The sequence below is a fragment of the Phlebotomus papatasi genome, chromosome 2 (assembly GCF_024763615.1).
Source record: "Phlebotomus papatasi isolate M1 chromosome 2, Ppap_2.1, whole genome shotgun sequence".
In the NCBI taxonomy this organism is placed as follows: domain Eukaryota; kingdom Metazoa; phylum Arthropoda; class Insecta; order Diptera; family Psychodidae; genus Phlebotomus; species Phlebotomus papatasi.
The window spans coordinates 9,251,599-9,267,273 of NC_077223.1; the positions used below are offsets into that span (position 1 = coordinate 9,251,599).

The 15,675-nt window shown below is 34.9% G+C and overlaps 1 protein-coding gene across 3 annotated transcripts in view; it reads left to right on the forward strand.

Annotated features, from left to right (window-relative positions):
- Nucleotides 1–15,675, forward strand: part of LOC129803663 (nose resistant to fluoxetine protein 6) — a 61,367-nt gene that overhangs the window by 13,102 nt on the left and 32,590 nt on the right. Inside the window, exons 1-2 of one of the 3 annotated variants that reach the window (XM_055850383.1) lie at nucleotides 931–1,466; nucleotides 4,580–5,197. In XM_055850383.1, the coding sequence (XP_055706358.1) occupies nucleotides 4,645–5,197 (553 nt within the window). In that variant the 5' untranslated portion in view covers nucleotides 931–1,466; nucleotides 4,580–4,644. Of the gene's footprint in view, nucleotides 1–930; nucleotides 1,467–4,337; nucleotides 4,504–4,579; nucleotides 5,198–15,675 lie in introns of those variants that run through there. The other 2 variants (XM_055850384.1, XM_055850385.1) reach the window with 2 other exon arrangements.

Sequence of the window (15,675 nt, forward strand, 5' to 3'; positions counted from 1 at the left end):
TACTGTTCTCAAATGCTTCTGTATTATTGACTTTTCTTTGTGGTGGTTCCTGTCAGGACTAGAAGCATTCGAGAACAGTAAAGTGCTAAAAAATGTGCCATGGAGCAAGATTTCCCCTTTTCATTTTTTAGCATCTTACTGTTTTCAAATGCTTCTGTATTATCGATTTTTCTTTGTGGTGGTTCCTGTCAGGACTAGAAGTATTAGAGAACAGCAAAGTGCTAAAAACTGTGCCATGGAGGAAGATTTCCCCTTTTCATTTTTTAGCATCCTACTGTTCTCAAATGCTTCTGTATTATCGACTTTTCTTTGTGGTGGTGCCTGTCAGGACTAGAAGCATTCGAGAACAGTAAAGTGCTAAAAAATGTGCCATGTTCTAAAACCACAAACAGTCGTGACACGAACCAATATAAGGAAAAGGTCGTTATGTAAAAGAGTTTGGAATAGCGTCATGAACCACAACTGGGGATATTTTCTACAGTCCTTGTTTAAACTGGTCCATTAAGCCGATATTGTATGACTCTTCAGAGGTTGTTTACTAACAGCCCATTCACTAAACGACTTTTCGATTTTATGAAACCTTTCTTGAGTTATTTCTAAACCCCCTGATTGAGGGCTTTTTGCCGCACAAAGTTCTTCGATGTCTTGTGGATTTTTATTCCCTGGATGAAGGTGCAATTAATCAAATTGTTAATTGTCTGAAGGTGCGGAAGTGGTGCTGGATGATGTTTCTGCACGAAGATTTGTGGGCATAAGAGAGTTGGTGGAATTGGGTAGCTGGAGGAGAAAGTACGTGAGTGCGGTGTGTGTGGCAAATGTCGAGGGTATTTGTGGGGCTGAAGTGACTAGAGTCTTAGCGAATAGACCAATAAGTGAGCTATATAGTTGCTATAGCACATAATCCCCACACAGGTGTCTCAAGACTCTCTCTCCACCGTCCAATATGCACCTGGTGCACTTTACTTGCACTTGCACTGAAACCTCTCTGCAGTTTCGTGAACACTTTCTAACCACGAATATTTACTCCCTGGGCTCTTGTCCAAATTAAAAAAAAAAAAATCTTTGCTTGGTCATCTCAAGTCATCCCTCCCGGAAGAGGTGCCCAAAGCACGTTCAACAAGAAATTTGCTAGAAGTGAAGAAAAAGTGATTTCGAGTCTGAAAGTATTTTTTTTCAAGTTGCTCAGATTAATTCCAGTGATTGATATAAATTTCTTCAATCAATCTGAGTTATTTTTTGCTGAGAAGTATTTTTGTGTGACAAGGAGGTGTCTCAATTAGTCATCTAAAGAAGCTCAAAGTTACCTCAAGTTGAGGTGCAAGAAAAAAAAAGAAGTGCAAGTTATTTGTGTGAAAAGTGAAATCTCTTATGAGAAACCGTCTTCCATCACAGAGATTTTTAGTTATTCTGTGTTAATTCAAATTAAATGTGTCTGCATTGACCAACTGGGATAATTATTGCACAAGGTGCGACACTTGGGGAGTTTCCACGTTAAGAAACACTATTTTCTGACCTCTAAAGGGGATGAATGTGACCTTATTAGTAACTGTTTAGTTTTTTTTCGAGGGGTGACTAAGTATCATATCCCTGGGATACTTTAGAAGACGAATTTATTCTGTTTATCCAACTACTTTGCTTTCTTTTGCCCTCTAAATTGTCCGAAAAATTAATTTTTATTTTTGGGACACCGGCGTCCCATTCGTCCTTAAAGGGTTAATTCCAGAAAGGGATCTGACGAGATGATTTGTTAAAGCAAATTTGATCTAATCTACGATGATTGTTTTTCATCGTGACTTTTTGGGAACGTATGAGTATTTGGAGTGAATATCGTATAGGCCAGATCAGGATTCATTCCACGAATTTACACTTTTTCGTTATCCGACGTGTGGACAAAATGACATTTACGTTTTTTGAATATGGTCAACGGTTTTCATATTTTGTGCTGGGTGAATTTGTTATCTGTCAAAAAACAAGAGAATTTTCTTCGTGGTACGTTTTTGTTTATTTTTTTTTATCACGATTATGGGTCAAAAAAATTTGATAAAATGAAAATAACACTTTAATTCACTCTGAATAAACTGCAAGTTTCGTAAAGAAAAAAAAAGTTTTGAATACATCAACCGCCAGAGTTTGACAGCTGTCACCCGCATAACGAAGTGCCGGATAATGAAGAGCCCCCGTCAAATAATATCTGCAGATATCTTTAAGATTTCTGTAGAGAAAATCTACACCTCTACAGAATATCTGCAGATAATTCTGTAGATATTCTTACGAATTTTATTTGGGCTTGGGACAAAATTCGTCAGAATATTTCGGTAGATTTTCTGACGAATCTCTGACGAATTTCTGTAGATATTCTGCCGATTTTCTGTAGATTTTTTCTACATTCCAGACTTTCCAGACAAGATGTGTCAGAAGAGATGGAAAAATTTTTCACTGAAGTTTACAAAATTCAATAGAGTTATTTTTGTGATATCACGGTGTTTATATAAAATAAAGAATTCTGCGACGCCGTGTTACAAGTAGAGAAAAGTGAAGTGAAAACTTTAAGCAGAGTATCGACCTAAATTTCGTGTTTTTGTATCATTCCATGGGCGATTTTTAAAAAATTAGTATTTTTGCTTGCATCTTTTTACTTATTTAAAATGTTTAATCGGTAATGCTTGTTAAGCAGAGCATACCATTTTCTTTATAACTCCTACAGTTTCTACATAAATCAACAATATTTTTGTGAAGTAATGGACACTATGCCGATTTTCTCGGCAGAAATTCTACCGAAAATCTGTAGATTTTCTGCAGAAATTCTGCCGAAAATCTACAGATTTTCTAGCAGAAATTCAGCAGAAAATCTACAGATTTTCTCTGAATACACTGGAATATACCGTTAAATTAAAAAAAACCTCAGAGTAAAATCGGCAGGTAGAATAATGATTTGACGGGCCGTGTGTACTAAGTAAACATCAAATCGTTGGATTTCAAAAGATTTGATGTTTATCAATCTCTCAATCTGTGGGACATTTCGGTCCCGCTCTCACGCATAAGCGAGAGTCTACTGTACTCCTTGAAAACGCGTACCTTATAATAAGTTGGCGGTGAAAACTGCTCGAGATATTGGCCCTAACAATATTTTGCATACATTACGACGTTCATGTAACTTATTCGAAATAAATCTCATGGGGGTACGCAAAATTTTTGTATCCGTAAAGCCGTTTTTCTTGATTTCGAAAATATACATAATCCCGGGACGTGCTGTATTCAATAGAAGTTAAAGAATTAATCGTTTGGAAAATTCTTAGCAATAGCAAAGTTTTCAAGGATATTAGGATTTTAGAAATGTTTTCTATTCCAAAATCTTTAAACTTTGAACATCGATTAATGATCGATCGATCGATAAAACTTCGACAGCTCTTCAATCCAAAAAAAGTTGATCGATTGTTCCTTACGACTTAAGCCGCGATACGGCTTAATCATAAACAGATGGAAATGTAATATAAATATTATTTTGATTATAATTACATTAAGCCGACTGTCGGCTTAAGTCGTAAGTGTGTTTAGCATATTAGAGTTGATCAACATTTCCTTTACCCAGCAACGAAAGTTCCCTGTTTGAACACTGTTTAAACGTTCAACGAACGTGTTCGGAATAGGATTAACTTTAATGTAAATCCTTATACAGGTTTCAAACCTAAGGCTTAGCCATATGGCTTAACTGCTCTAATTTCTTATCAATCATGATTTTTTGGGAAAATTTAACATAGGATTGGTTTATTAAAGATAAATGACTTATTAAGTTGTCAAAAACCGAAACAATTGTTCGCTATTTAGGATTTTAGAGATCTTCATAAACTGAACTAAACCTCTAGTCTAAAAACCGCTTTACGGCGTAGGAAAAAGCGAACGCGGTTGAAGCAATAGTTCTCCTTGGTGGCCACTACTTTTTGAACATTTGGGACTTTCAAGATGTCGATCAGTTGATCGACATTTCTTTCAATTCAAAGTGTCGATCGATATATTTCCAATATTGACCGATATTCCAACAGAAAGTCGGTCGATATGATCTGTATGATCCTTTTTAAACTTTGTGTTTCAATATCACTTCTCAAAACGGTTAGAATCTGGCAAAAAGTAAACGTATTACTATAATAGGGCTTTTTTGTTTAAAGACTTGTTCATTTTAACAACTTGTACACCCCATAATACTTTCGAACAAATATTGAATTTTATTATCCAATTATTCACCACGCAATAGATAATTTCCTATGCCTTTTTTCACCTCCCCCTCCTTTCATGTGGTTTTCTCCTAGGTGTTTATTTTTACAATTATATTCGATTCTCTGCGCAAAAATAGTGGAAGTGGCACAGAAAGGCAAAGATATGTTATGGTCTCTAATAACACAGCACAAACGTAATGAAATCTGTGCAACGCGTTTGTTTTCGACTCCAATAAAATTTTATATATACTTTTTTTTTGCTTCTTCTAACTCACTCTCACCCTTTTTAGAGGTGCAAAAAAATTAGTGTTTTAAGTGGATTTCCTTGGACTATCTCTACAATTTTTTTTCTTCATTTTGTGCATTAGATATTCCTTTTGGATTACGATGAGGAGAGATTGGAAATCGTTATGTGAAGTCTTATGAAAGTTATATGGCCTTTGAGACGAATATGGGCAAAAAAGTGATCATGCACAGTGTCTTCCTCATTCTCCTGGTTCTCTGGTCAGTTGGTGGTCAGAGGAATGAGGATGAGCAGCCCAATGTTATTGATGACACCGTGAGTGTAAATAATTCATTGGGGATTAGCCTCAAGGAAAGCAAATTGGATGAGGCTGTGAAGATTTTGCGTGAAAAGACATCAAATACTGGTCTCTTTGACCTCAATCCTGATGATCTCGAAGATGTTCATGCCAATCTTACCACAACCCAAGCTCCTTTTACCACAGAAATGACGGAACCAATGCTAGAGCCCACGGTATCGCAGAACATTATCAAAATAGCCAAGAAGAAAGTCCGGATGGATGTGATGGAGATGCGTGGTGACAAGGAGGACGAATCACACACCTTCGATCTCATAACGCAACTCTTCAATCACAATCAGTGGAAAGTGGAAAATATTTCCCGTGAAATCTCACCAAAGTGCCAGGGAGATGTTAGTGTGTATCTGAAAGAGCTGAAATTGGGCAGAGCATGGGCACTAAAAGGTAATTTCAATTGCCAAGATCAACTCCATCACGGTGCGCAACAAAATTATTTTGAAAAAAAAAATAAAATCCAACTCCATGATTGAGCCCCACTCCCCAAGCCATCAAATTGCATAATGTCGTGCAATTTCATAGTCAGTACCCATTATCAAAGGCGATCGCCGAGGCACAGTGATCTCTCTCCGGTAGTACGATAATTGATCTATTCGAGACGCTAGAGCGGAATTCCATCGCGAGATCTCTGTACTTCTTTTTTTTTTCCACATGCACCTCACTCCTCCAGTTCCTCATCATTCCATATTTGAGAGTGAACTATCAATTTCTGTGCATTTGCTGTACAGCTTGCCTCATTTTATATAGCCATATCCAACAATTTTACGCAATCCTCGTGGATTCATCCTCTGGGAACACTAATTACCTTTTTGTCTTTCTGCCATGGGTTACAGCCAAGACCTTTTCTAGATCAATCACTAAATCTTATCAAGGGGTTTCCCACAAACAGGAATTACACTGAAATTAACAAAAGTTTGGTTGAATCAAATTATTGACTTATAGGAATGTTGAAAGGCAAAATTTACGAAAAAAACGAGCAGAAATTATGGCTGTTTATTGTTAAAAATTTCCCAAGTGGAAAGTGTCTTGGATTAAGGCAAATGGTATGTTGTACGCGATAAATAGTAGTGTAATTGACTAACTGTCTAATTTCGAACAAATCGACTAGAAATTATGGCTGTTTACTGTTATAAATTTTAGAACTGAAAAGTGTCTCGGATTTAGCCAAATGGTGTGTTGTACAAGATAAATAATAGTGTAACTGGCTAACTGTCGAATTACAAACAAAACGAGAAGAAGTTATGGCTGTTTACTGTTATAAATTTCGGAACTGAAAAGTGTCTTGGATTAAGGCAAATGGTATGTTGTACAGGATGAATAGTAGTGTAACTGGCTAACTGTCCATTTACGAACAAATCGAGCAGAAGTTATGGCTGTTGACTGTTAAAAATTTCCCAAGTTGAAAGTGTCTCGGATTAAGTCAAATGGCATGTTGTACAGGACAAATGGTTGTGTAATTGGCTAACTGTCCAATTACGAACATAATGAGCAGAAATTATGGCTGTTTACTGTTATAAATTTCGGAACTGAAAAGTGTCTTGGATTAAGGCAAATGGTATGTTGTACAGGATGAATAGTAGTGTAACTGGCTAATTGTCTAATTTCGATCAAATCGATTAGGAATTATGGCTGTTTACTGTTATAAATTTTAGAACTGGAAAGTGTCTCGGATTAAGGCAAATGGTATGTTGCACAGGATAAATAGTACTGTGATTGGCTAACTGTCCAATTACAAAGAAAACGAGCAGAAGTTATGTCTGTTTACTGTTATAAATTTCGGAATAGGAAAGTGTCTCGGATTAAGCCAAATGGTGTGTTGTACAGGATGAATAGTAGTGTAACTGGCTAATTGTCTAATTTCGATCAAATCGATTAGGAATTATGGCTGTTTACTGTTATAAATTTTAGAACTGGAAAGTGTCTCGGATTAAGGCAAATGGTATGTTGCACAGGATAAATAGTACTGTGATTGGCTAACTGTCTGATTATTTAGACAATCTCCGAGTTGAATAGATAGTTTTCAATTCAGTTGAACCCTTAACCATTTAACGACGAGACACTTTTTACGGACCGAAAATCAACAATAAAAATTTAACCGATAAACAAAATCAATTAAACGTCTTACATCTGACTTTGGAAAATCCAAAAGATTCTGATTCGATGCATTTTTTACACCCACGAGCGATGGGGACAAAAATAGCTCAAAAATTTAAGTAATTTTTCTGACAATACCATTGTATAATAATTTTCAGTCTAATGAAATATATTACGTATAAATATTGTAGTTTCTTTTTCCAAAACGGTTTGGCTTGAAAAAAATTAGAAGTATAAAATATAATTGAAATCATTTTTCAATATGAGAATTTAAAAATTCTTCATTTTTAAAGTTAAATATTTACCATATAGCAAATAGGTGGAGACTTGCAAAAAATATCCTAGATTCCTTCAACCTTCTACTTTGCAATTACGTACAAACATAAGAAAAAAATAATTTCAGGTAGTCAGGAAAAATGATTTTCTTTATGGGACACCGGTGTTCCAATCGTCCTTAAAGGGTTCAACAGGTTCAAAGAAAGCCTTTGGGAGGGAGTCTGAAATATGATGATATACCAATGCAAAGTGAAAAGGAGTCTTAGCGCATGACTGTTGTCTATGTATTGGTTCCTGTCAGACTAGAGCTCTCCGATATTCGGGTGACAGCTGTCAAACACGTTTACTTACTTAGATGGCTGCAATGTTCCTTTAAGGGACCGGGCCTCTCGCACTAACCTCTTCCGGTCCTGGAAACTTTCCGTCAGCTCGCTCCGGAAACGTAGCATAGGTCACTGTCGAAAAGTCCGTCATATCGGAGACTCCTTGCGATTTTTCGTAACAATCTTGATTTTACGGGAAGGGGTTGTTAGCCCCTTCCATAAATGCTCTGAGCTCTCCGATATTCGGATGACAGCTGTCAAACACATACGAGAGTCAAAAAAACTCCCTTCTCGCAAGGGTTCTTTATTTTTAGCTGTTTCGCATGTTTGCCCGAGTGCTAGATTATTTATCAATTTAAGCAATTAAAAATTTTTTTTTTTTAATCTGGTAATTCAAACTTCCCCCCCCCCCCCCCCCCCCTTAACGTAAACTACCCTGCTGAGCCCTTAATGACATCATTTCGGGCGAAAGCTAGCCTAGCTTTCGCCCATAATCTTGAAAGGAGCGAGTTTATTTTTATCCTTGGATATAGGCTATAAAGGCGTCTACACATTGGGAGCAATTTTCGTCAAAAATTGCGTTTTCGACAGAAATTTGACGTTTCCCCTACAAAGCTGCAGGGAATTTCCTTCAAAAAAGCAATTTTTGACAAAAATTTCTCTCAATGTGTAGAGGCCATAAGGCGAGAACAAGAACCGTTTCAAACTGAATTAATGTCAAAATAAGTTTGCCCAAACGTAGATGGTCAAACATCGATCTACAATTTTCATTTCATGTTTGTTCGGTTTCAAACGGTTCTTGCTCATCTCTGTTATACATTGAGGTTAATAAGGGTATTGGAATATAGCTCTAGTTTTCCAGGAAAATAATAATTTTATCATCGGTATCGGGGGCAGATTCACAGTTTTTTGATTTTTGGATATGTTTTAGAGATTACCTAAGCGGACATTTCGTCCTTCACTGACTGAGAGAAATCCGAAAAAGTTAAAATAACATTCCGGAAATGTTAATTTTACCCTAGAGTATTGATCAGAAATCGGTGTAAATATTATGCTTTTTAGGTGTATTAGGGGTTAAAGTTACCCTTTTTCGTGTTAATTTTACCCTTGAAAGGTGTAAAATTGACATTAAAAAATGTTGATATATTTTTACACCTAAAAAGTGTTAAATTTATGAGGAGAAAAATTTAATCGCACCCCCTTTTTTTCTCAGTGTCAATACATTTGAATCATTCCTAAGAACGGTTTATCAAAGTCAAATAAGTTCAAAAAGGTTGAGCGTATTTCTCAACCGAATGGTATCATGTTTAAGCTCGTTGGAAAGATTTGGGAATTTCCCCTAAAACTGAATCGACTCTAATCGGTCATGAACCGGTAATGAACCGATTCATAATCGATAACTAATTTTTATTCAAAATTCAATTACATTGCTCATGAGGTGAATTTAGAGCAATGTTTTCAGTGATTTATAAGTCGGTCCAAAAACGGTTTTAAACCGGTAATGAACCGGTTATGAACCGATAAGTTATTTTTTGACCGAAAATTTCTTTTTATTACACTTAAAATTATTTTGTGGGGTCTTTTGAGTGATTTATGAATGGATTTACATCGGTTGACAACCGGTAAACAGTAAATTATGCGAAAGTACTTTTAAGGTATAGCATCTAAGTCACAAGTTCGAACACTTCGCAAAGATAGAGACGCTTTGCCACCCGTAATTTTATTAAAAGAAGATTGAAAACTGAAAAACGATTTTCCTAACAGTCTTCTTAGTGTTAAGAAGATCGCTATATTCAGTAACACGTCAAAATTATAAAATTTACATAATTTTTGAAGTCCTAACCATAAAATATCCAAGCATAAATAATGATGCATATAAATCTATGCTAATCTTTGTAAAGCTTAATCTTTCATGATGCAAAACCTTTTCAAATAAATTAGCATGGAAGATATTCGCTATTAATGTTTAGAATTAGAAAAGGTTTTAAATTTAATGTCGCTAAATTGCTGATCTTTGTCAGTGCTAATTACAAATATCCCTTTCACAAAATTTGCATTTAGTCTAACTGTAGGAGAGAGCGGGGTAGTTTCACTCACTTGAAGTTTTTTTTAAACTGATTTCCACAATGAGTAATGAGATTGAAAGAAAATAAACTCAGATAGTTTCTCTTGTTTATAGGCTGTTTTAAAACTGTGCAAAATTTTTCCGATCAAACATTTTTATATGCAAAAGTCTTGCATGCATGAAACTGCCCCATTCTCCCTACTAATTTAACCTTAAATATATTCAGCAATAACTCTGAAGAAGATGCACGCATTAAAAATGAGTTTTACGCGTATTTTCTCTTTTGTCAAAGACAATAAATTAATGTTGTGCAAACTCTTGTCTTAAGAACTTCTACCAGATGTTCAATTAGAATAATCGTAAAGTTTAGTATGTCCCTTTCCGCTACATAATTGTTGCACCTTCATCGTAAATGCTAATTTCAAATTCTGAAATAGAGATGGATTGCACCAGCAAACTTGCTTTCTTATACCACAACCTTTGTGATGAAGGTAGTACAATTATTATAAATTCAAATTATAACATTATATTTTACGACATTTCTACAAAATGCAATTTTTGCAAGAACGAGGTCAGGATTCCCGTCTGCAGAGATTTTTTAACGCGATTGAATACCACTGAATTAATTTTAAAAACATGCAAAAGTAATAAATGAATCAGGAAAAGAATAATGGTATTACTCTAAATGGGATATAATTAAGTGTTGCAAAGTCTATTGCTTTTATTTCTGCATTTATTCTTTTTTGCAATTGCCGCATTTGGAGGTGTTTTTCCAGGGCATCTTGGGAATTGGAGTGATTAATGGTGCTACTTCAATGAAAAACGAATATGTTTTTTTTTATCACTTTGCTGTTCTCAAGTGCTTCTGCATAATCGACTTTTCTATGTATAGGTTCCTGTCTCGACTATTCTCAAACACGATGAAGACTGAGGGGAACAGTTGAGATAGAAACCTACACGAAGAAAGTCGATAATGCTGAAGTCGATAATGCACGTTAAGTTTTAGCACTTTACTGTGTATAGGTTCCTGTGTCGACTAGAACACAGCGAAGACTACAGAGAACAGTTAAGACAGAAACCACCATAAAGAAAAGTCGATAAGGCTAAAGCTGTTGAGAACAATAAAGTGCTAAAAAATACGTTGATTCTTAGTACTTTACTGTTCTCAAGTGCTTCTGTATTATCGACATTTCTTTGTGTCGATTCCTGCCACAACTGTTCTAGAATACAGCGAAGATTGGAGAGATAGTCGAGACAGAAAGCAACACAAAGAAAAGTCAATAATGCTGAAACTGCTAAGAACACTAAAGTACTAAAAAAACACGTTAATTTTTTTAGCACTTCACTGTTCTTAGGTGCATCTTCATAATCGACTTTTCTGTGTATAGGTTCCTGTGTCGACTAGAACACAGCGAAGACTACAGAGAACAGTTAAGACAGAAACCACCATAAAGAAAAGTCGATAAGGCTAAAGCCGTTGATAACAATAAAGTGCTAAAAAATACGTTGATTCTTAGTACTTTACTGTTCTCAAGTGCTTCTGCATTATCGACAATTTTTTGTGTCGGTTCCTGCCACAACTGTTCTAGAATACAGCGAAGATTGGAGAGATAGTCGAGACAGAAAGCAACACAAAGAAAAGTCGATAATGCTGAAGCTGCTAAGAAAAGTAAAGTGCTAAAAAAACACGTTAATTTTTTTAGCACTTCACTGTTCTTAGGTGCATCTGCATAATCGACTTTTCTGAGTATAGGTTCCTGTGTCCACTAGAGCATAACGAAGACTACAGAGAAGAGGCGAGGCAGGAAGCAACACAAAGAAAAATCGATAAGGCTGAATCTGTTGAGAACAGTAAAGGCGTCTACATATTGGGAGCTATTTTCATCAAAAATTGCGTTTTTTACAGAAATTTGACGTTTCCCCCTACAACGCTGCAGGGAATTTCCTTCAAAAAAGCAATTTTTGACAAAAATTGCTCCCAATGTGTAGAGGCCATAAAGTGTTAAAAAACACGTTCATTTTTAGCACTTTACTGTTCTCAAGTGCTTCTGCATTATCGACATTTCTTTGTGTTGGTTCCTGCCATAACTATTTTAGAATAAGGCGAAGATTGAAAAGAATAATCAAGGCAGAAATCAACACAAAGAATAGTCGATAAAGCTGAACCTGTCGAGAACCATATAGTGCTAAAAGAAACACATTCATGTTTGGCACTTTACTGTTCTCAACAGCTTCAGCCTTATCGACATTTCTTTGTCTTGTTTCCTGTAACGACTATTTGGTCGTTTTAGAACACAGCCGATGCCTGGGGAGAACAGTCGGGACAGAAACCAACAAAAAGACAAGTCGATAATGCAAAAGCACTTGAGAACAGTAAAATGCTAAAAAGCATATTTATTTTTCATTGCAATACCACCATAACTCTTGCTAAAACAGGGCTAGAGTGATGGGTTATTGATTGGACAAGAGGGTGTTGTGCAAGACAAAAAAAAATCTGATTCACGCGATAAAAAATTCTAAGAATCAGTGAATGAAACATTGAATAAGAGATATGGAGAAAGGTGCGAAGGAATGATTGAGAAATTTATCGAGTCACGATGAGGGATTTTCTCTAGTAGACACCTGTTAACCCCCTTGGAATTTCATCTATTCAGCTGATCTTCTTTTCTCGATACTATTTACATTGTTGAGATTAGAGTCTAGATGATGTGCCACGCTTTTTTTTTTGAGAGAGAGGAAATTCTCCTCTTGTACGTGCCTCAATTTGCCCGAGGGCAATGTGTTTTATGAATAATACACCACTTAACCGTGAAAAATTTTCTATTATATTGGATTTAATATTGTGTAATGTTTCGCTCGATGGAACCATAGGTTGGAGAAAAAAATATTATGCGATTCTTTCATGTCCTTTCCCACGACAAACTCAGCAAAAGATGACGAGAAACAAATTAAGTGTTAGTAATGCAAGAAGAATTCTAGAGAAAGATTACGATGATACCGCTACTGTGTCGTGCAGAAAAATTTCGCATGCAAATTTTTCATTTTTACCTGAGATTCTTTTAGTCATAAAAAAAGTCACAGACTTTGGTTATTACAGAAGCAATCATTTCAAATAGAACATCTCAGTATTATTAATTTTATGGCAAATACTGTGAATGTGTTATAAAGTGAGGTTAGAACCAAAACTAAATAGCCTATTAAATCTTCTGAAGTGAGAATGTTCTGAAGAATTCTCAAACTCGTTATTATAGTTAATTCAGCACGATATCACTACAGCATAATTGCTATGAATTGGTTTAGGTTTGTTAGGGATTCTAAATAATCGGGTTTATTAGAGTAGGCGGTTAACAGGTTTTGGGAAACTGTGAAATCGGTTAACCGGTTAAAGGCCAGTTTAAAAAAAAAGACCATTAAGAAAGATTACAGTAATAACCAGTGGCCTCTCGACATTTCCTTTTTCATACCTTTTTCCATAGAGGCACTGAAGACTATTGGCAAGTTTTTTCCTAAAGAGAATTGACTTGTCAGTCTGATATATTTCGAAATTGTGCATTAAAAGCTATCTAAAAATACATATTTCATAATGCCCGCCGAAATAATACAAGAACTACGAGCAAATTTGTTTAAGTCGCGGTGCAATATCTGCAAAATTTTTACAAGAAAAAGTGAAAAATAGCTTCACTTTTTATTACGCTTGATGGGCCCCTGGTAGTAACAATATATTCTTTTTTGAAGGTCTTTACTCCCTTTACTACTTAATTCCATTCCTGTGCCCTGTTCCTGTCTTCTGCCCATACCATAATGAAAAAACAAATATAACTTTTAGCACTTAACTGTTCTCAAGTGCTTCTGCACTACTGACTTTTCTTCGTGTTGGATTCTGTCACCACTGGTTGATGGCTTTAGAATACGGCGAGGATCGGGGAAATACAGTCAAGGCAAGAACCTAAACAGAGAAAAGTCGATAATGCAGACGCATTTGAGAACAGTAACGTACTAAAAAAAGCATTCAGTAAAACATTAAAATTTTTCTCCTATTTTTTAAATGAAGCTGGACCTTATCATGATATAATTTTGTTCTACAAACCAAATGTGAAACTGAATTGTATGATGACAAGACTCAGTTCCGCTTAAAAAGTAAAGAAAAAAGCTATATTTTAAAGCTACCTCAATCAAAAGTACCCCATTTCCCCCAATCAAATGAGATTAATCCTTTTTATTCTTCCTATATCTCATAAAACTTGCTATGTAATTTTTAAAGGCATTGAATAAATGAGCAGTAAAAAGTTAAAATTGATCAGTAACAAAAAATGTTGAAACAGTGATATTATCGTCCAAATTTTGGCAAAGGGAAAATAAAGGGCTTTTCACTCTATATGGAACTTTTTTAAATGTTAAATATATGAAATAGACCAATTTTTGTAAAGATTTAAGTTTTTTACTGACCATAATCAGATATTTTACTGCTCATTTTTTAATTTTTTACTGCCCATTTTGAATTTTTTACTGCTCGTTTGTTTTTTGCCATTTTTAAAATGATCTGCATAATGAAGCTCGTTTATATGAGCTGGCTTACACGGTCAATGCTATGGGTTTCTGACATTTACCTTGTGTGACCGGTTATAGTAAGTCAGCGATAAACGAGACACAAGCATGACATAGATGTTCGAAAATAAATAATATAATAATTTTACGGTACTGCGCATTATTTTTAGATTTAATTCGAAATTCAATAACAGTGAAGAGTACAGATAGGTAGGGTAAATTAAGCTAATTCAAAACCTGCTCCAAATGGAAATTTTCGCTACTCCAAATGGAAACGTCAGTGTTTTCGTGATAAATACAGTACTAAATTACTATATTTTTATATTTTCTACACCACAGTTTCATTATTTAGTTAATTTTGCTCTAAATAAAGCGAAAATCAATTCATATTCACAAATTTTAATTTGTTAATATCTCCGAAAAATTGAAAATGTACTTTTTCATCATTGAATTTTTCATAGATCAACCATGTTTTCTAATGAAAAACACAATAAGGTGACTGTTGTGAATCCTGCACTCAAGAGCAACTCAACAAGGTTTTGGAAGTTTTTCGTCACGGTTTCACTTACGCTGTTTGTTTCCAATTAGAAACTTTTCCTTGTCTCCATTTGGATTAATATGTTTCCAATAGAAGAATTTTACGCTCGCGTATTTTTCTTGTATTTAAGAAGTTTTCAAATTATATCTAAAGAATTTTCACTAAACAGTAACATTCTAGAAGAGTCAAGGAGCAAATTTATGTAATTCTCTTCAAAAAAAATATGAACATAATGTGTTTAATCTTTTGTCAAAGTTAAAGCGTCTGGAAATGGTTTTGAATTAGGACATTTACCCTACACGAAAACGAAAATCAAAACCGAATTTTTTGCAAGAATGCAAACTTAAAGATAACCAAGGGAAAACCCGAAATAATTTGACTGTATTTAGAGAAAAATAATAATAATAATAATTTAATCAAACTACATTTTCCTCATTACTATACATCCGCCGCCGTCGCAGCGTTGTTAAACAGCGTCTGAATCCAAATGGCAGAAATGCTTCTTCGTTGACTGTGTAATCTTTGAATAAAATTTTGATTTTAGAAAACGTATTTTTATGGCACTGACACAACTTTTCAATTGAGCAAAATTCAATCGATTAAAATTTTACCTCTTACTCTTTCAAACTGAAATCAGATACAGCTGTCTCTTTCTGTCAAATGAAATTTCAAATTAAAATTGAAAATGAAATTGAAATTTCAGTTTTCATTTGACAGAAAGAGACAAACATATCTTATTTCAGTTTGAAAGAGCAAGAGGTAACATTTCAATCGATTGAATTTCACTAAATTGAAAAGGTGTGCCAGCGCCATTAAGTTCTAAATTTATTTTTCTAAAATCACAATTCTGTTCAAATATTACACAGTCAATGAAGAAGCATTTCTACCATTTGGCTTTGGAGGCTAGTCAACACAGTTGAGACGGCGGCAGACGCATTTTAAGGGATGAAATTAATAAATTTACCAAATTAATGAAAAATTAAATAAATAAAACATTTTATTTTAAATAGTGTTGAATTAAGGG